General features: G+C 35.2%; 2 protein-coding genes across 4 annotated transcripts in view; both read right to left on the bottom strand.

Moving 5' to 3' along the window:
* Positions 1-690: 690 nt before the first annotated feature.
* On the bottom strand, positions 691-14866 carry RSL24D1 (ribosomal L24 domain containing 1). The gene is made up of 6 exons (XM_081293613.1): positions 14712-14866; positions 10654-10767; positions 7430-7502; positions 5492-5555; positions 2778-2863; positions 691-1705 (listed from the first exon to the last, which is right to left on the bottom strand). The coding sequence occupies exons 1-6, from the start codon at positions 14790-14792 to the stop codon at positions 1632-1634; spliced, it is 492 nt and encodes a 163-aa protein (XP_081149739.1). The 5' UTR covers positions 14793-14866; the 3' UTR covers positions 691-1631.
* Positions 14867-17709: 2843 nt separating this feature from the next.
* Positions 17710-21417, bottom strand: part of RAB27A (RAB27A, member RAS oncogene family) — an 85362-nt gene continuing 81654 nt past the window's right edge. For all 3 annotated transcript variants that reach the window (XM_081291932.1, XM_081291931.1, XM_081291933.1), the window contains exon 6: positions 17710-19944. In XM_081291932.1, coding sequence (XP_081148058.1) covers positions 19749-19944 — 196 coding nt within the window. In that variant the 3' untranslated portion in view covers positions 17710-19748. The remainder of the gene's footprint in view (positions 19945-21417) is intronic.

Genomic DNA, 21417 nt, shown 5'->3' with positions numbered 1-21417 from the left:
TCTCAGCCAGATAAGCTGAAATAGCAGCAGCCTAAAAGTATCATACCATGCAAGCATAAGCCATGTTTTTAAAGGGTTAGCCAACTCTTCTCAGTGATCCAACCAAACTCAGAGGAAAAGAGAGATAGAACTATGGCATGTAAATCCATATAGTTTAGAATGAGATCTGGGTTCTCAAAATACTGTGAAATCCTGATGATGCAGAGAACTGACAGGATGCTAAACCTAAGTACATCAGTTCTTCAATTCAACCAATTTCCAAAACTGATTGTCTCAAAGCAATAGCAGCTTCCTCCCTACATAGGAAGATAGAAAAGTTGCTTCCTAACAGTATGTAATTTTAAACATGCTCATATTAAAACAAATACTGTATATAGGAAAACATCTCAAGAAATACCTTTCCTCACCTATAATTTTCACATCAATATTGTTGTTTACAAATATGCCATATTTTTATTATAAATAAGAACACAAAGGCAAAACCACACTGGAATTCAGGTCTTCTAACAGTTGGTCCAGAGACTGATTAATTTTTTACTACCTGACACTAAAATTATAAATTAGCCATCACTTTGTTACCCTAAGTATCTGTAATATATTCTAATTTCTTCCCTGAAAAAAGATAACCTATTATTCAATATCCTTAACACACTTAGTCATAATAATATAAAAGTACAGAAATACAAAATACTAAGCATATATTTCTCTTTAATTAACTACATTTCCTAATACAGTAGTATGTGTAAAGAAAGTTATTTTCTTCCAAGTAAAAATACCTCATACTTTTTTTAGTATCTTTAAATAATATATAGGCACACACTAAAAATGTTTTTATTTTATGTACAAATAATGGGCAGATGTTATACCCATAAATTCTATATTCCATAACAATTAAGAACCTGTTTTTAAAAAGAAAGAAAACTCCACAACAAATTTTAAGACACTAGGATTTCTTTGCTTCTACATCAGGGGGAGGAGGGAGGGAGCTTGCTCTAACAGGAATCACAAATTAGAACTGAGTATTCTCTAAAGCAGAAATAATATAGTGCCATTTCAAGTAAAGATTAGTCAGCTCTCCTCACAAACACAACTACCTGCCAAGAACAGGTAAACCAGGTCAAAACAGCTTAGCACAGGCTTCATGGTATTTGGCCATTATGCTCCTTTAGGCTAATAAATCAAAACAGAAAATACTAAAATAAAAATAAATGATTTTGAAATTGCCATACAAATTGTTAGTTCCTTGTTGTACCCTCCCTTCTATAACATAATAAAGGGAACATTTTACTGCAAAGAAAATTTGATTTTACCTCTCACTGGCCATGAATTTTAGTATGCTGCCTAGTGCCATTATCCAAAAGGCATGACCATTCTGTCCACAATCCACTTGTGCATTTATAAACAGAATTTTCATGATTTACATAAGCATGTCTATCAATGAAGACATTACAATGAGGTGCAATCTAACATCCATAATCTGATGCTTTGCAGATAGCAATGTAGGAGAACAGTATTTATAATCACCTTTCACTTCAGTGACCTTATATAAAAATTAATTATTTAGAATTAAATTCTAGTCTCCAAAGGAGATTTTCAAATGTACACATAGAAATGATTATAGAGTAAGATTTTTAAGAAACATCCTCCATGTCCACATCCTGTTGTAACTGCTGTACCATTTTTTCTTCCAGCTGCTTTCCTTTGCCTTTAAATAAATAATAAAAAACATAATTAATTCAATGTGATCCTTTACACTTTATAAAGGAATCCTATGTGCTTTACAATATTAACCAATTCTAAGAAATTTAACAGTAATAAGCTGAACTTTTACAGATCTTAGATCTTATAAATGCATAAAGTAATAAGCATCTACAGACATTTTGCATTTCACCCTCAGTAAAACCCCTTTCTAAAAATAAAGTTACTGTGGCTCATTTCTGTTGTTCTGGGGGAACATTGAAAACAAATTTTATCTACTTTGTTTAAACAGAATTTAGTACAAATATATTCTAAGTAGGACTTTTACACAAATCTACATGCAGTTTCAGAATTTGCCCTTTATTAATAAGACTTAGGCAAAATTTCTCTCTTTACATAACCTACATAAGTAAATTTTTAGAAAAAAAAAATTATACTTGGTGCCAGCTGAGTATGCACCTCAATACTATGCACACAAATAACTGCCCAAAACAGTGACTACCAGTAAAATACAATAAATAACAAAGACAAGGTTTTAAAACAAAAAAGCAGCCCTCAGCTTTTAGTATCAGCATCACATGGAGATCTACTAACAGCCTGGGACTTTACATTTATAAAAGTTCCTCCAAGTCATTCCAATATGCACCAAAGTTTGAGAACCACTAATAATCAAAACAGGTGTGAGGCAAAAAATCTTCTATGAAATTACTACTCAGATCACTTTAACATGGGAAAAATATTGTATGCAAGACAGGATATTATGAAGAGGAAAAAGAAACACCATATGCAACAGATTGGCCAAAACAGAAAACCTGAATTTTTTTTTTTTTTTTTTTTTTTAAGTAGGGTCTCACTATGTTGTCCAGGCTGGTCTCAAACTTATCAAGTGGACCCTCCAATCTCAGCCTCTGGCTTAATAAATTATATTTTTATAAATAAAATCATATCATAAATGTACAATAAATAATATTTAAGTGTTTAAAAATACCCTAAGAAAGTACTCAATTACATAGACCACAAAAATATACACTTCATCTCTATACAAAAAACAGAGAACTCCCATGCAATATAGTACTGACCTGCAAGAGGGGCTCGGATAAGATGGATGTTTTGCTTGACTTCTTTAATGTCCTGAACTTTCTGTAGCTCTTTATTTTTCTTCAATCTAGGATAAAACATATCAAAGCCAAACTTCAGTTACCTTTAAGAAACAATAATTAATAGTATTGCTACTAAATTTCATTAAGTAAGCCGTACTGATAAGAAATGCAAACTAGATGATTACCTTTCTGTTCTCTCCCTTTTCTTCTTCCCCTACTCCCATCACCCAGAGGGAGCATATGAATAGTCTATCAGGGTCTTTCAAATTATTCTGAAGTGGCAAGCAATGAACTTTGCCATCTACCTTGCATCTATTCCCAAATTTAAAGGTAAAGTCATTAAACCCTTAGAGATGTACATCTCTTTTTGGTACCGGGAAGTGAACTCAGGGAAACTTGGCCACTAAGCCACATCCCCAGCTCTATTTTGTATTTTATTTAAAGACAGGGTCTCATTGAATTGTTTAGCGCCCCCCGGACCTATTGCAGAGGCTAGCTTTGAACTTGCAATCCTCCTGCCTCCGCCTCCCAAGCTGCTAGGATTATAGGCATATGCTACCGCAACTGGCTCAAGATGTACATTTTCTACCCCCAACAAATCAAACTCAAAAATATTATTGTCTAGTTTCTGCCTGCTTAAACAGGAATCCAACACTACCCACTTATTCATTCACTATATTCCTCCTGGTGCCTGGTCTGACACAAAATGGGTGCTCAATATACATTTACTGACTGAATGAAAGATATGATTAAAAAATTATCAAGTTTTGGACACCAATTTCTATTAAGTACATATGGCAACTCTACTATATAAAACAATCTGTTAAAATCTCTAGATCTTTCTCCTCAAATAAATAACAAGCTGTGTTGTAATTTTCTTTAATCATTCAGTAATTAAAAGAGCACAAACACTAGTGATGTTCAACAGAAGTGCTAACAAACTAGTTCTCAAATATTCAGGCCCCCTTTCTGATAGGTTTTAGCATTTTTTTAAGCCACAAAACTTAAAAACTTCAATGCTTTGACAGACTTCCACAGTGATTAGATTAAAAGCAAATGTTCTTGCTCCAGAGAAAGAGCTAATATTGGGTTAACGCAGAGAATTAGCTCTTAGAAGCTAATTAGAAGCTTAGAACTTCTTGTTAGCCATAAAACAGCAAACCAAAAAAAACCCAAATAACCCAATCAATAAATGGGCAAAAGAGCTAAACAGACATTTCTCAAAAGAAAAAATACAAATGGTCAAAAAATACATGAAAAAATGTTCACTATTACTGGCAATCAGAGGAATGGCAAAACAAAACTACATTGAGATTTCATCTCACTCCAATCAGTACAGCAACTATCAAGAATACAAAAAAATAAATGCTGATGAGGTATGGTCATACAGTGTTGTAAAACTGCAAATTAGTATAATCACTTTGGAAAGCAGTTCAGAGATTCCTCAAAGACTAGGAAGAATCACCATGTGACCCAGCTATCCCATTTCTTGGTATTTCCCCGAAGAACTAAAATCAGCATACTATACTAATACAGTCACATCAATGACAATTCACAACAGTCAAGTTAGGGGACCACCCCAGGTGCCCACAGATAATGGATAAAAAAAATACAGTATATACACACAATGGAATTTTATTCAGCCATAATGAAGAATTAAAATTATGGCATTTACTGGTAAATAAATGAAACTGAATAACATCATGCTGAGTAAAATAAGCCAGACTCAGAAAGTTAAAGATCGAATGATTTCTCTTACAGAAGCTAGAGCAAAGTAAGTGGGAAAAGGGGGAGGGGTTTCCCCAAGAAAACAGAAGGGAGATCAGTGGAGTAGAGAAAAGGGATTGAGGCGGAAAGAAGAGGGATGGGAAAAAGGAAAAAATGTGGAATGCAACTGACAAAATTATGTTGTATGTGTGTATGAATATACCACAATGAATTCCACCTCTATTTGTATCTATAGAGCATAAAATAAAGAAAAAACAGTGAATAAATAGAAGACCAGTAGAGTAGAAAAAAGGGGAAATAGGGACAGGGAGGGAGAAAGAGAGGAAAAGATGAAGCACTGGGGACTAAAATGGAACAAATTATATTCCATGCATATATGATTATGTCAAAATGAACCCTAGTACTATGTGTAACTAAAATGCACTAATAAAAACATTTTTTTAAGGTGGAGGGAATGTTCCATAATATAACAATTTATACTCTTCAAAAGTATCAATGTAATATTAAAACAAACAAAAGATAAAAAACTATCCAGATTAAAGGAGATGAAAGAGATATGACAACTAAATGCAATGCATGATCCAGGATTTTTCTGTTACTATGAAGGACACTATGAGAACAACTAGTGAAATTAAAACAGGGTCTACAGATGATATAATAATAGTTTTGCATTAATGTTTACTCCCTGATTTTGATAATTACACTGTGTTTATGGAAGAGAATATTCTTATTAAAGAATACTCAGGAAAAAAGGGCATTACATCTTCAACTTACCATATAGTATCAAAGATTAAGTAAATATGAGAAAATGCTATCAGAATATATGACAGTTCTTTATACTATTCGTCAAAGTTTTTTGCAAATCTAAATTAATGTCAAAATAAAAAGTCTCGAAAGATAATAATGCTTCTAGATATCTACTAGTGATCATTTTTTCTGGAATTACTCTATACAAATATTCATACCTGTTCATTATAAATTTAGCTTGGCGTTTCTGTTTGATCTCTTCAACTCTCTTCATTGCATCAACTACAAAAAAATTCATAAAATCAGAAAACACGTGTATATTCAAGCAATATGATTATAATCAACAAGTGCTTTAATGAACATTTATTATTGATTTACAGATTAATTTAAGTGAAAAAAAATCCACTGCAAAAACAATCCTTACTGAAAAAGCTAAAAAAGGAATATACTTTTAGTTGACATCACTGTCAACCTTCTCTAATTTTTTTGCAAAGCCTTTGCTTTTAAACTTTTCTTATATTTAAACCAGTCCAGTGCTTTTCAAATTTTATCACACAGAGAGCTTGGATTATTGATAACTTTTCCCATTCTTAGTTTGTAATCTCCATAGACAAAAGACAGCACATTTCTAGTCATGAAAATTTTTTCTTCAAGTGCCTGGGATATGGTGTGGTCATGACAAATACTGGTAAAATAAACCAATCAGTATTGCTACATTCTCAACCACCATAATCCAACTGTTTTGAAAAATGTCTACGGGAATCATGGCTATCAAGAAAATGAGTTTAATTATAATCCAGAATGTATATCAGTACTATCCAATAAGACAAAATACATATGTAATTTTAAATTGTCCAGTAGCTGTATTAAAAAAAAAAAGTAAAAGGACACAGGTGGAAATAAAAGGATAAATCTTGTTTAGCTCAACATATCCAAAAAAAACTGTCATTTTCAACATGTACAGCAACATAAAAAATTGTTAACCAAATATTTGATCTCTGTTTTCATACTAAGTCTTCACAATCCAATATGAATTTTACATGTATAACACATCTCAATTCTGACTAGTCATATATATATATGAAAAATGGGGAGTAACTAGGAATGAACAAATTCCTTAGAAGAGTATAATATATTTTTCTAGAACACTACTGACAATTTTTACTGTATAAGAAACAATTTTTAGACTTTCATACTGTCTACCCAGCAGCTCTTTTTCAAAAGTCTATTTTTAGAATCCCAGTGCAAAAGGATAACAGAATCTGTACAGAAAAAAAAAAAAAAAAAAATCAATGAAACACTGCTTCTTACAGAATTTAATAAGTGGGGCTAGGAATGAGACTCTGTTATAATACCTGAACCAATTACTATCTAATGAGTACTCAATAAAGAGGGCAAAGACTATGTGTGACCTTGATCATGCATGAACAGTGGAATCTACAAGCTCTCTCAAGAGACTAAGTTTTACCACACATAGGACTTTTTTCATTAAAAGTCTCTGCTTACTTCTTGAGGGTGGAGAGTGGGGAAAACTAGGTATTATTTTAAATTTCAGTAAAATCTATAGTTTCATTTTTACCTAAGTCAAATACTTACAAGTTATCTTAGAAAAATTTGTAATGATCACCTTAAATTCTGTACTTTTTTTCTTTTTCCAGTTTGAAGATGAAAGCCAGGCCTTAAGTATGCTAGGAAAGCAATCTACCACTAAGCTACATCCCCAGTCTATTTTTTTTTTTAAGTATTAAACTTTATAATGTCTTCAAAATACAGTTTATAGTCCTAAACTAAATGATCTAAAGTGGTAAAGTGCCTTGGAGTTTTATGTATATTCTAACTGTGCCACACTCAACTGAAGATTATTTTTCCTTCTCTAGTTTTTTCAGAGTTTTGTATGTTTTTGACATCTCTGTGTGGGCCCTTCAAATTTAATTTTATATTATTTTTATAATGGAACCTCAGCCAACTCTGTAAAGGAATTCAAATAGCTCATAATTAAATATATAAGTACAACCATGAAAAAGAGAATGAAAACATTTAAAAGCAAAGCAATAAAAATTATAGACCTAATATTTAAAGAACAAACTGACATTTAAAGTTATAGTAACACCCTAAACCAGTCTCCTGAATATTCTTTGCATTCCCCTGTGACTTACTAGTTTTATTCCATAGTTCTCGCTGGTATTTGACAGGTTCATTTCTACGTTTTTCAAATTCAAATGAGTTATCCTGCAAAAAGAAACACAGTGCTGGTAAAAGAAGTAAAAAGGAAGCATTTCTTAAAACATTCTTCTTTTTACAAAAGTTTTGAGGGGACACATATTAAGATTTACCTTCCCCCACCAGTGTGATCCCAGAGAATATGGGTTTTCAATCTTTTTCTTCTTTTTATACCTCCATTTATAAGATGTTCACCTCTCTCTATATATACAGATGAGTCTCAAAGAGAGGAGTGGAGAATATTACCCCCATCTAAAGAGGGGCACTGAACAATGATGGTATAAAGGTATACATAAATTTTGGTATTATATTGAATCATATGAAGCTGCCATTATTCATAGATCAAAAGAGTCAAATAGCCAGGCACGATGGTGCATGTCTGTAATCCCAGTGGCTCAGGAGGCTGAAGCAGGATTCCTGATCATAAGTTCAAAGCCAGCCTTAGCAAAAGCAAGGTACTAAGCAACTCAGCGAGTATCACTTGCATCTGAGGTGCTTTGCTGCTGCTTATTCATACTGAACATTATTTTTGTGACAATAATTATGATTGCACTTGCATCCTATCTAATACTATTTCATGTTCACTGAAAAACACTTGTTTCTGGGAAGCCAGAAAAGGGATTCATGCCAAATGTTTGTAGATACCACACTTAAATAGTGCAGAGGGGAAAAGGTTATGGGTTCTGAAGGAAGAAGAGGCCATAGAAGAAGGGACAGTTTAAAATTCTTTTTCCCTCAAAGCTAGCCCATACTATAGCCTTCACTGTCTCCCTTTACAGGGAACAAGCATTAAGAGATCCTTTTATCAACTCAATAAAATCAACGTGATCAGTGTGATACATCCAATGAAATCTCAATTCTAGACTTCCCACTATTCCTCTTAATACCAAAACTACTAACAATCAGAAACTGACAAATGAGTGTTATTACAAATCTCATCTTGAACTGCCATTCAAGAATCCTTTAATCTCCTAGTTTCCTCTCAAATCCTTGAATAGCATAAACCAATTGTGTTCCTATACACCAGTGATGAATCAACTGAAAGAGAAATTAGGAAAACCATCCCATTCACAATAGCTTCAATAAAAAATAAAATACTTGGGAATCCATCTAATAAAAGACGCAAAAGACCTTGACAATGAAAACTGCAGAACACTGAAGAAAGAAATTGAAGAAGACCTTTGTAAGATAAAATGATCTCCCATGTTCTTGGATAGGCAGAATTAATATTGTCAAAATGTCCATACTACCAAAAGCGCTATACGATTTAATGCAATTCCTACTAAAATTCCAATGACATTCTTCACAGAAAAAGTAATCATGAAATTCATTTGGAAAAAAAATAGGCCCAGAATAGCCAAAGCAATCCTCATCAAGAAAAGTGAACCAGGAGGCATCACAATACCAGATCTTAAATTATAATGCAGAGCTATAATAACAAAAAACAGCATAGTATTGGCACCAAAATGGACATGAAAACTAAACCCACATAAATACAGTTATCTTATACTAGACAAAGGCGCCATAAAAGTACCTTAGGGAAAAGATAGCTTCTTTAACATATGGTGCTGGGAAAATTGGAAATCCAAATATAGCAAAATGAAATTAAGGCCCTATCTCTCACCATGCACAAAATTCAACTCAAAGTAGATCAAGGACCTAGGCATTAGAGGCCATGTGCCTACTAGAAGAAAACATACGCCCAACTCTCCATTGTGTCGGTTTAGGAACAAGCTTCCTCAACAAGACTCCTAAAGTGCAACAAGTAAAATCAAGAAACAATAAATGAGATGGTATCAAACTAAAAAGCTTATTCACAGCAAAGGAAACAATTAACATGGAGAGCCTACAGAACAGGAGAAATCTTTGCCACCTATACAGCCTCAATTTCCAGGATATATAAAGAACTCAAAAAATTTAACACCAAAAAACAAATAACCCAATCAATTAATGGGCAAGGAACTGAACAGACACTTTACAGAAGGAGAAATATGAATGGTCAACAAATACATGAAAAAATGTTCAACATCTCTAGCAATTAGAGAAATGCAAATTAAAACTACACTAAGACTCCACCTCACTGTAGTCAGAATGGCAATTATGAAGAATACAAGTCACAATAAATGTTGGTGAGGATGTTGGAAAAAAGGTACACTCATACACTGCTTATGGGACTACAAACTAGTATAACACTGTGAAAAACAGCATGGAGATTCCTCAGAAAACTTGGAATGGAACCATCATTTGACCCAGTTATCCCACTCACCAGTATATACCCAAAGGACTTAACATCAGTATACTACAGTGACACAGTCACATCAATGTTTACAGCAATTCAGTTCACAATAGCTAAGCTATGGAACCAACATAGGTGCCCTTCAACAGATGGATAGATTAAGAAAATGTGGAACATACACATAATGGAATATTACTCAATCATAAAGAAGAAAGAAATTAAGGCATTTGCTGGTAAATGAATGGAAATGGAGACAATCACACTAAGTGAAATAAGTCAATCCCCCAAAAAAACAAAGGCCAATGTTCTGATATGCAGATGCTAAAACACAATAAGAGGGAGGGGAAGGGAAGAACATAAGTTTATTATATTGGACAAAAGGGAATGAAGGGAAGGGAGAGAGATGAGAATAGGAAAGACAGTAGAATCAATCAAGACATAAATTTCCTATGCTGATGTATGAACACATGACCAGTATAACTCCACATCATGTTCAACCACAAGAATGGGATCGTAATTAGAATAAGTTATACTACATGTATGTATAATATGTCAAAATACACTCTACTGTCATGTATATCTAAAAAGAACAAATAAAATAACCCCCCCAAAAAATCATTGAACAACAATTTCCAATTGTACCTCAATCCACTTAAATAGTTTTCCTTTGTTTTTGAGAGCTAAAAAATAGTCTTGTGAGGATAAGAAACAACTTCTATAAAACTGGTGATTTTTTTCATTTTCAAAAGTCTACAGAATGATGATTTTTAGGATAATGGGAGAATAAGATTATAACCAAATATAATGAAATACTCACAATCATGTTATAAGAACCCCTGTTATGGTTAATTAGATACATAAACCCTCCCCCCAAACTAAATTTTGGAAAATGTAAAAATCATATTAACAGCTAACTATACTCACCACTGTAAGCTCTTTGCCAGCTGCTTTCCGGAATGCTTTAGTCCACCTGACCTTGCGAGGATTACGCTTCTTTTTAAAGTTCTTATGACATTTGGATTTACAGAATCTGAATACCTACAAGAAAAGTAAGTTAAAAAATATTTTAAAAGGTCAACATTAAAAATTGTCCTATCATAAGATGTTACCCCTGTAAAACAAAAAAAATTATAAAGTCTGAGAAATGACAACGGGTTCCACTCATAATTCTTTCTACTTAAACCACTTAGAAATGTGAGAGACATATGAGAACAAATGAAAACAGAACTCGTTTGTAACTGTTAAACATTACCCCAACTAAAGGATAAGGGGCCTGAAAATATAAATAAAAGCTACTAATCACTGTTATCAAATAATAAAAAATAATACCTTACAATGATCTTGAATAAAGGAAACAGATTTAAGAAAAGCTATTTTAAGTCCCTTCTCAATTCAGGATAATTCTCAAAATTAAGGTTCTATTTATTCCAATGGGGGCAAAAGTTTCAAACAATCATTCTGAAATCTCCTTTGATTGAAATCTTTTCATCTGGATAAAACCACCAAATTTCAAACCAACAATAGATTGTCTAATTCTAAAGAATGTATTGACAGATCTAATAATAAGAGTTTATTACTTTGATTTTCCACCTTCATTCCCAAAGATCTGATCCTTTAATTAATAGTTGTTATAAATTAATGATGCTTCAATGTGTCCCCGTTTTTATAAGTCTAAATTGCATTATTTTGTTACTTTGCAGTATTATAGAATACAATTCAATTTTTGTATGTTAGTAGAGGAAATATTAAAAGTCATTCTTTGAGCTTATGGATCCTGATTAACTTGAAGTCTCTTACGTAGAAGATATGACACAATTAAATATGTTAAAAGAACAGTATAAGTAATTTAAGTAAGCTTGTGTGTATATCACAAATCTTAATATTGCTCACTTTATATACACTGTTCTATAGGGAACTTCAAGCAGGTCACTACACACAGTAAGAAACTTTCCCTTCAATACCAATTTAAACCAATCTATACACAAACCTAGAGAGCCCTGTTAAAAAATCCGAATGACAACATTTGGTTAATTTCAAATCAACTAAAAAACATGAGAACTACTACAAGCTCCTAGAGTAACCCACCAGGAAACTGTTATCAGTAAACTGTATTTTAGTACTTTCAGCTCAAATAATATCACCTTTTAAATAAAAGTTTCCAACATTTAATACCTAATAGATAAGCCCTAAGCGAATCCTCATTTCTCAAATCTAGATAATGATGGGTTTGAACTTGTTCTGGGTCTTCTCAACTCCAAAAAGAGCCTATAGGAAGTCTACTTGACTCCACACCTAATAGGTATTATCTGAATAGCAGAATGAAGTATTTGAAGAGATTGGAGTCACTGGAGATAGGATAGGATTCAATTAGCAAATAAGGACCACCTGCAAGCCTGAGGTTCTACTAGCTGGTAGGGATATCAGAATAATTAAAACATAGTGCCCTATCTTAAAAGTTTAATCTAACAATGTGAGTCTTACTTTGCAAACAAAAAGATTTGAGATCAGACCAAGAAATAAACAATGAGATTTTAAAACTATATAAATAACGTATAAAGTAATAAAAAAACACATATTAGGAAGTGGTTAAATCTATGCTGGGTAGGCCATGGATGGACTATGTATAAGCCAAAGCTTCACAGGCTCACATTTCCTTTTCATCTAGTCCCTTACCATCTTCAGTCTTCAACATACCAATAAATGATTCATAAACTACCCTGGCCTAACACTGTTCCAACCTTTCTTTTTCCACTAATCCAACCAACATTTATTAAGCCCTCATTAACAGTGTATGTAAGTATGGGAAAATATAGAGCAATAGCACTAACTTTGCCCTGTGAAGCCTCCTAAGAAGAGTGAGAGGAGAAGTAACTATCAAAGACTTCATGAGGTCTGGCGTTGAAGCTCATTGGTAGATCGCGTGCCTAGCACACATGAGGCACTGGGTTTGATCCTCGGCACCACATATAAATAAAATAACCGTATTGTGTCACCTACAAATTAAAAAATTCTTTTTTAAAAAAGAGTCTCATGAGCAAAGACCATAAAAGCTGAAAGACTAGTTAGGAGGCTATACAGGTAACACATACCAAGTTCAAATTGGAAGGACAGAAAGAAGGTTAAGACATCATTATTCTTGCAGAGGCAAAATGGAGAGGACTTGGAAAAAGTAAACACAAAAGATGAAAAATTCAATGACTCTCTGTTTCTAACAAAACTACCTTTAGAAGAGAGGGTGGTATTAATTCAAAAAGCAAAAAGATTTGAGGCAGTAAGAATTTCTTTTTCAGTAGATCCACTGAGATACATGCAGAACTTCCCCACCCAATGGAAAACTCAGATATAGAGCTGAGGAGATACAGATTCAGGAATCATCAACATAAAAACGATGAGAAATTTCTTCTTTGTCAGTGCTTCAGGGCCTCTACCTCCAATCATTCCCATAATCAACTCTCTTCTGGGTCTACTGGTCTTCCTCCGGACCAAACTAACTCCTGGCCAATTCAACACTGTCTTTGATAGCAACATAGACTTCCTCATCACCCTGAACTTCCACTGTGTCTACCAAATCAAAACCCAGCTCAACAGTTCTCATGAAGTTGTTACAATTCCAATATCCAGCTGAGACGCACTAGTGGATAAAAATCATGAGATCCTGATGACCAGATAATCTACAAACCACAATGCCCACTGGGAATGAGACCCCAATCTTGCAATCTTTTTTTTTTTTATATAAATTTCTGTGTTCCTACCAGGAAGTATTCAAAATCTTCTACATGCTTTAAGTTCCCACAGAGGTTTGGTCCCTATCCTCCAGCAGGATCCCTTGCTCTTAATTTAATAAGGTTAACACCTCTGGTCTATAACAGAGGTATAAAGTCATATAGTAGGATCTACAATTTTATGTCAAAATCGCCTTTCACATCCTCTTCCCTTCTCCGACAAAGTTTCCAACTCCATAGAGGTTATGAAAACCAGGAATCTGTATATTTAACAGGTGTCTAGTAATTCAGACACAAATGTAAGACAAGTTCAATTCTAGGAACTGGAGGAATAAGGTTCATTCTGATACAAGAGGGAAAATTCATTTATCATTCACAAAGTCATTCACAACTAGGCATGTCTATGTTTATGTTCACAGGCTTATTTCCGTATCTGTAGTCCCAAGCCTCTATCATTTACAATCCAACCACTTCCTCAGAAATATAATAGCTCTGTTCCTTATCTTTGCTCAAACTTTTAACTTTCCTTCAATCTAGAATGCCCTCTCCTTTCTCCACAAGGGTAACTGCCCAGTCCTTTTTTAAAAATTTTGAGGCAGGGCCTTGCGAAGTTGCCGAGGCTGCCCTCTATACACTACCTGTGCCTCCCAGGTTGCTGGGATTACAGTCATACGCTACCCTGCCCGACTCCTCTCGTTTCTTATGCAGTATTCAAAATCCGGTATACATGTCACTTCCAATTCCAACCTTGTCTATACATAACCCTCCACAACTCACCTCCAGTAACTCTACCTAACTTTCCTATTTAGCATATACAACATTTCCATCAGTCTCTACGCACTACGGACAGTCCCATCTCTTGTTTGTCCCTAGGGACACGGTTCTTCGCATATGTTTGATGAGACATGAGTTCAACAGTTTACTGGCTTCAGGAATTGGCCCTGACCCAATAACGACCAAACAGCCCCAACAGACGCCCCGGGATCCCCGTTGATGCTGGTTAGCATCGCTCCTCAATCCCAGCGCACCTAACCCGCCCAAGATGGCCTTGGTGGAAAGCTCCGCTCGCGACAACAGCAAGGAGCAATTCTCCAAGCTGGACTGAGGACAGAGAAGCCGAGTAGGCGGCCGGCTCTCTCGCCAGAGCAGCGCGGAGAACCCAGACCACACCCCGCAGGCTCCCCAAAACCCGGAGCCGAGGGGACGCGTTCTGGGCCAGAGGGAGCGCGGCTGGGCAGACGCTTGCCTCGGCCGCCTCACCTTGCAATCATTGCGGACGAACATCATGCCGTGGCCGGGGTAGATGGGCCCCGAACAGAAATAACACTTCTCGATACGCATGTTGAGGCCGCGTGGGTCCCCACAGACCCAACGGCGAGCTGAGGAGGAAGTGACGCGCAGCGTCACAGGAAGTGGTTCTCGTCCACGCCTCCGACCCGGAAAAGGCTAGTGTCTGGGCGCAATCCGAACACGACTGCGCCTCCTCTCGGCCACGCAAGCAAAAGCGCGTCGTTTGGCGCAGGCGCAGAACTGCACCCTCGATCAGACTGGGAAAGCCAGACGTGGCTCTGTGCCGTCCTTCAATCTCTGTCACAACGCCTAATTTTTCTTGGCGTTTACGCGTGTCTTATGTCTTTTCTTTATTGTGTTTTGCCCAAAGTTCTCTCCACACATTGGGCTGTCTCTAAGAACTCGTATTTCACTGTCCGCCCTGATTTCTGCCCCAGACTTGGCAGGTGTAACAAACGTGTATGTTTGCGTCTCTGTACTCCTTCTTTATAACACTGATGAACATGCGGTTCAGCCTTTTCAACATCTCGCTGATGCCTGTTACCCCTCATTGGCATGAGTCACACTTAATAGTAAACCAAGAGATGGAAAATTATTTTGCTTTTCTTGAATCTCCTTCTCCTATCCTCATGGACAATTAAAGAAGAGCCTCCCCAGTGTTCCTGACCTCTTTACACCGTTTCTTTCCAACTCCGTTTTATTTTGCTACCTCAACAAGAACTGCCCCACCCTTCCTACCCCCACGAACAGCCTCCTTTTATCTCTGGGGTCGTTGGCCGTATCTTTCATATGTTCTTAGTCCCATACCCTATGGCTTCCTCTGAAACTCTTCCCTTCAGACTATGATCATACTCAGTGATTCACATTAGTTTGAATGGGCGAGTAACCAGCCACACAAGTTTTTATTTTCTTTCAGAACTAGTATAATTAAACCCAAAAGGAAGGGGAGAAAAATGTATTCCACATCTAACTAATGGTTATGAAATCTTGGCAATATTGTTTCTTTTCGTTCATCCTGTTTTGGCACATATGATTCCCGAGTCTGAGGGCATGTGTCTTTTACCATTAATGGAAAACTCAGCTATCTTCTATAGTTTTCATTCTGGAATTTTTTTTTTAATAGGACTTGACTCAGTCCAACATCTTTAATATTGTCGTCTTCTTCACCCAGATTTTTCATTTCTTTAGTGTTTGTAATTATTTAAAAACATTTGTACTTTGTGGTCTCCTTTTGAATACATTATTTGAAGTTCTTAAATGCCAATTCCTCTTGGCCTTATTTGTGATTGGAGTAAGCGTTAGGAAGGAACGGATTGCAATTTGAAATTGTAGCTCAACCATAGTTGGGTGTTTTCTTCAGGATTTTAACAAAGTCTATGTAGAAATGTTTCTTCTGAACAAATTTTGATTGCTTTTACTAACTATTCATTCTACAGAGAGTCAAGTTTTTCAATGTTAATTTTTAGTTTATTTTTCCTAAAAAAAATTAGATCATATAAACTTGAATCTCAAACCTTGTAAAGAGCAGACTTATGGTTATAAGCTATCACAGGAAACTAAGGACATAGACCAAATCCTGGCTGTGTATTTGGGAAAGAGAATTCTCAGTTCCAGCACCCTACTTCTAACAGATTCAAACAGTACATAGCTGTTAAGACCAAGCATCTCAACTACTGATACTGGCAAAAACAAACCCAAAGCAAACCACGTTCAGCATCAAGTTGTTTTAAGTTGCCTCTGTTGTCTTTTTTGAGGAGAAAAAGATAGTCTTGGGGCATCACTTACCTTCTTGAGAAATTATACATTTAAGATAGGTTCTTTAAATTTTATCCAGCATTATCTAAGTAATTTATAATGGAAACATGTTCTAGTTATATAGTCACCCACTGTCAAAAAAGACCTGGAAAATACAACTATCGCATTTATAAAAATGCAAAACGAAATATTCCTTATCGAACATTTCTTAGATTGTTAGCCATCTTGATATGTCACAGGATAAGAATGTACTTCTCAAATTTCCTAATTTCTTATAATGAATCAATACAAACCTATTAGATATGAGCCTTTCTAAACATTTTTATGCCGTTTTTGTTTTCAAATTTTACTCCAGTATCTTTTAACATCAATAGTGACTCCTGTTTTAAAAACTCTTTCACTTGATCCTCCTACCTCTTAAGTTCTTTGCTCAATTGACAAACATTTGAGTACCAGTTATATACCAGGCCCATTTCTAGGTGATGGCAACACAATTTTGACAAACTACCCGTCTCTGTCCTTGTGGAGCTTATATCTTAGTGAATGGGGAGAAAGATAAATATATTGAGTAGCTGTGAGTGAAATTAAGAAAAGCAAACAGGATAATGAGTCAGAGAATGACAGTTTGGTTGGGGCTATGAAAGGGAGTGACTGCTATTTTACATAAAGTTGTCTGTAAAGTCCTTCTGGACCAGGCGACATATGAACAGTCTAAAAGGGTAGAAAAGGAAGCCACAGAGATAACATGGAATACTAGCATTCGAGACAGCAGGAACAAAAATTGCAAGCGCTCTGAGGCAGGAACATACTCACTGACCCAAGGAAGCTGATCTACCAGAAAAATGTGAGTGATAAGAACAGTGATAGGAAATAAGGTCATATTGGCCGCCTCTCTACACATTTCCTCCTCATCCAGTTAGTAAATATACCCTTCCCATTGTCTCTTCCATTGTCTCTCAGTTCCATCTTAATTCAAGCCTTAACCATCCTTGTTTTGTTTATCTGAGTTGCCTAGTACAACACTTTTTACAATATAGGTGCTCAATAAATATGAGATTATAATATTTTGAATTATTTTTTTCCAGAATGTTATTTTACCGGACCATAATGGGCATCTAATGGAATCTGTCCCTTAGCATGACAACCTTTTGGTGATTGGAAATATTGTGATGAGAAATGAAGTTATGGTCACACACAAACTTAACAGATTAGATCACTCTTTTATTATCGCTTAGTTAGCATAAGGTTCACCGAAGATATGCTTTACTTTTACACGGGATTGTAAATAGAAAAATACATTGACACACAAAAATATGGTACTTTGATATCAAATTTAAACAAATGATTTTCAAAGAGAATACTGGTTATTTAATTAATAAAGGTGGTTCTTGAATGTGCACTGTTATGCATACATTTGACTGTGTGCTGTGTTTAAGGCCAATAGAATTTGTAGCTACTTATACATCTGATTCTTGAAAACTGAAACCTTGTCTTACTTTTAATTATACAAATAGACCACATAAAATGTGCCCTGATATATAACTGCTTAATTAAGGCACACTCCACTGAAGTCTTATGGCAGCTTTAGAAGGCACTGCTGTATGATTATCCCCCTGCCCTTGAAACATCTGGATATTTTCCTTATTAGAATACTGTTCAAATGCGGAGGCTTGAATGACTTATTTGCTATTTAAAAGAAGCCTTCATTTCAAGAATAGAAATATGTAAAATCTTAGTATCATGGTTAGGTTTGTTACAGGAGTGGTAAAAAGACAGGAGCCAAAAACAAAAAACATGGTAAGTGCTCAATAAAAAGCCAGATGAAACTTATTGGAAAGTAATTTTTTCTTCCTACTTGAATTTTTCTAGTTACAGTTCTGCCAAATATTTGCTGCCACAAAATACATTTATTTTTATTTAAATTATAATAAGTGATATTTCTTCTAAACAACAACTAAGCTCTCTAGAAATTTTAATCTACAATATTTAAACCACTTTAATAAATAAGAATTTTCCTCAAAATGAAATACCTTTGAACTTATAAGCTATTTCCATGAAGTATATTTTAAAACCACCTTTAATTTGGTATGAAGACACTTTGGCAATACAGCAGAATATATGATCTTGGCAAGACCGAGCAAGTACAGTAAACACCCATGATCCCAGTGAAAAATACAAGCTATAGAACACTTCAGTTTCTTTTAGATTGAACTAGAATACAAATCCATCTATCTTCTGCCAAATAGCAAACAGACATTCTACACAATTAAAAACAAATTTCTTCAATTGCACCAATGAAAAAATAAAACAAGTTGCAAATATCAACCTTACAGAGCCTAATGGTGAAGACAGAAGATTAGTAGTCTATAAGCTAATTGAAACTGCAGTCAGAGGATGCCAGACCAACATTATAAATATGAAGAAAAACAAGCTAAATATTTACTTATCACATATACAGAATAAACACCAGCCATGTTCAGATGTGCCCAGGATACAGGCCAACTATAAATGAACTGAAGCTGTGAGATCTAGTTCCTGATCCTTCTATTGGTCCTTAGAGCAATGGGAATGTAGCTTTACTTGCTCATACTAATTAAGCCACCTCTGCCTCGAACCCCAACCCTTTTCCAACCAACAAAAAATCATGATGAGTCTACAGTCACGATCAGTTTATCATCAATCCAGTTTATCCAGGATCTATAGATTCTGCCATGATTTGCCCTCTATTCATGTTAAAGGGAATGCTTACCTTGAATTAATGCTCAAAGACACTAATCTGATGTGTATTTATATTCTTATTTAACATTCAAGTGGTTAAAATGGCGATTTTAGAAGGTCACCTATGGTAGGAGTTTGTAAATTTGGATTCAAAACTGTGATTATTTCATAACTATACCTAAGATCTTAATGTGAGACTCTAGGTCTATTTGCATTAAGGCAGGTGGTATTTTCCTTGTAATACACTCTTCTGTGGTTACCAATTCTTGAATTCTTGAATGATTTACTCTCATGGGCTAAGGCTGTAAAAGGCACTTTTGGCTCTGTGAAATATTTTTCCTAACTCTTAGGCTGAATCTTAAATGTTTACAAAGATGCAACAAATTAAAGACTGGATGCTTAGTTAGTAGGTCTAAGGGAGATGGGGAGAAGCAGTTTGTACACAGGCCTATTAATCTCACTGTGCCTTGTGTCAGCCATAGGGAAGGTCACATACACGGGCCATCTGAAATATGGTGCCGCACACTTGAGTTTTCAACAACCACATGTCCCCTTCTTTTCTTCATTTAATGGATCTGTAGTGGTGTGGCCATTGGATCGCACCACTCCTTCAGGAATCCAGGACTTGTCCACGCACCGTTCCATTCGCTTCATTATCAGGTCCAGGAGCATCTCAATCGCCTGACTTATGTTTGTCCCATTGGCAGCACTAGTTTCAAAGTAGGGTATGCTGGAAGACAGAGACAACCCAGATAACAGAAGGGGAGAGTCAGTGACCTTTGGCCTTGGTAATTCAAATTAGAGAAAAAACGTTGAGTACAAATATACAAGATGACAAACATTTAACCACCCCAGTGTAAAGTGAAAAATAAAATAATCCACACTGTATTCCTAATAGAAATGTAAAACTAGAGGTTTTAGGGGCTGGGGCTGAGTCTCGGCGGTAATGCACTTTCCTGGCATGTGTGAAGCATGGGTTTGATTCTCAGCACCACATATAAATAAAAAATAATAATAAGGGTTTATCAACAACTAAAAAAATTTTTTTAAAAAACTAGAGGTTTTAGACACTTCCAAAGATTATTTATTTTTAAGAAAATATATTTATAGAATATGCATTTTACAAACATTATAGAATGGGAACTTTTTTGACTTTTAAAAATTTAAAAATTAATTCTTAATATAAGAAATTAAATTCCTCTATGTGAAAGTAGAACTGGAAAACCTTTAGAAGAAAATGTAAGAGAATATCTTTATTACATAAGGAAATATTTATAGCTCAAACACAGAGGAAAAGCTTGATAATCTTGTTTGTGTTGTGTGTTTGCTTTGTTGAGACCAGGTCTTGCTATGTTGCTGAAGTTGGCCTCAAACTCCTGGGTTCTAGGAATCTTTTTCTACCTCAGCCTCCAGTAGCGGGGACTATAGACATGCACCCAGCTCAATAATCTTGATAATAATAATAAACTTTGATGCCATGGCATATATCATAAACAAAGTTAGAAGGTGAGTTACTGACCAAAATAAATGGCTGTGTTAATATAACTAACAAGTGAGCTAGTATCCAAAAAATATAAATAATTCAAGTTAATTAAAATGATAAATAGGTGATGCAAAAATAGACAAAGAATCTGAACAGGAAATTCTCAGAAAGAAATAACATTAGTGAAATAATGTCCAACCTCACCAAAAAAAGGGAAATGCAAATTAAAGTAATGGCATATTAATTAATTCACATCCATCACATTGGCAAAAATATAGAGTCTCCCACTACCAAGTACTCCCAAGGCCACAGGAAAAGAGGACCTTGCATTTACTGCTGGTGCAGGAATGGACAATTAAAACTACTTTGGAAACAATGTGTGTATGTACTATGGACCAGCAACACCACTTCTAGATACACATTCTAAGGTTAAGTGTAGACTTAGTGGTGCACAGTAAATGAGTTACCATGGAGATATCATGGAACCCTCACACCTTGGGGCAACTGAGAATGGTCTCGGGCAGCCAGAGTCCCTGAGCCAGTATTCTCCTACCTTGATCAAGCCTTGTTATTCATCTCAGGGAACTGTACAAATTGTATAATTTCCTGTGTGTGCTATGTTGTGAAAAAATATTGAGCAGCACTGTCCCAGAGGAGCACTATCCAAAAGAACTTTCCACAAAGTCAGAAATTGTCCATGCCTATGCTGTCCAATAGTAA

This window comes from Spermophilus citellus (assembly GCF_964194105.1).
Source record: "Spermophilus citellus genome assembly, chromosome: 4".
Classification (NCBI taxonomy): Eukaryota; Metazoa; Chordata; class Mammalia; order Rodentia; family Sciuridae; genus Spermophilus; species Spermophilus citellus.
The sequence above is the reverse complement of the archived record's forward strand: the minus strand, read 5'-3'. Positions and strand labels throughout refer to the sequence as shown.

Excerpts from the sequence above, each read along its gene's own strand:
- RSL24D1 (XM_081293613.1), bottom strand. The coding sequence starts at position 14,792 with ATGCGTATCGAGAAGTGTTATTTCTGTTCGGGGCCCATCTACCCCGGC. Across the intron at positions 2,864-5,491 it reads GCTAAATTTATAATGAACAG|ATTGAAGAAAAATAAAGAGC; the intron begins GTATGAATATTT and ends GTTTTATCCTAG. Across the intron at positions 1,706-2,777 it reads TATCCGAGCCCCTCTTGCAG|GCAAAGGAAAGCAGCTGGAA; the intron begins GTCAGTACTATA and ends ATTTATTTAAAG.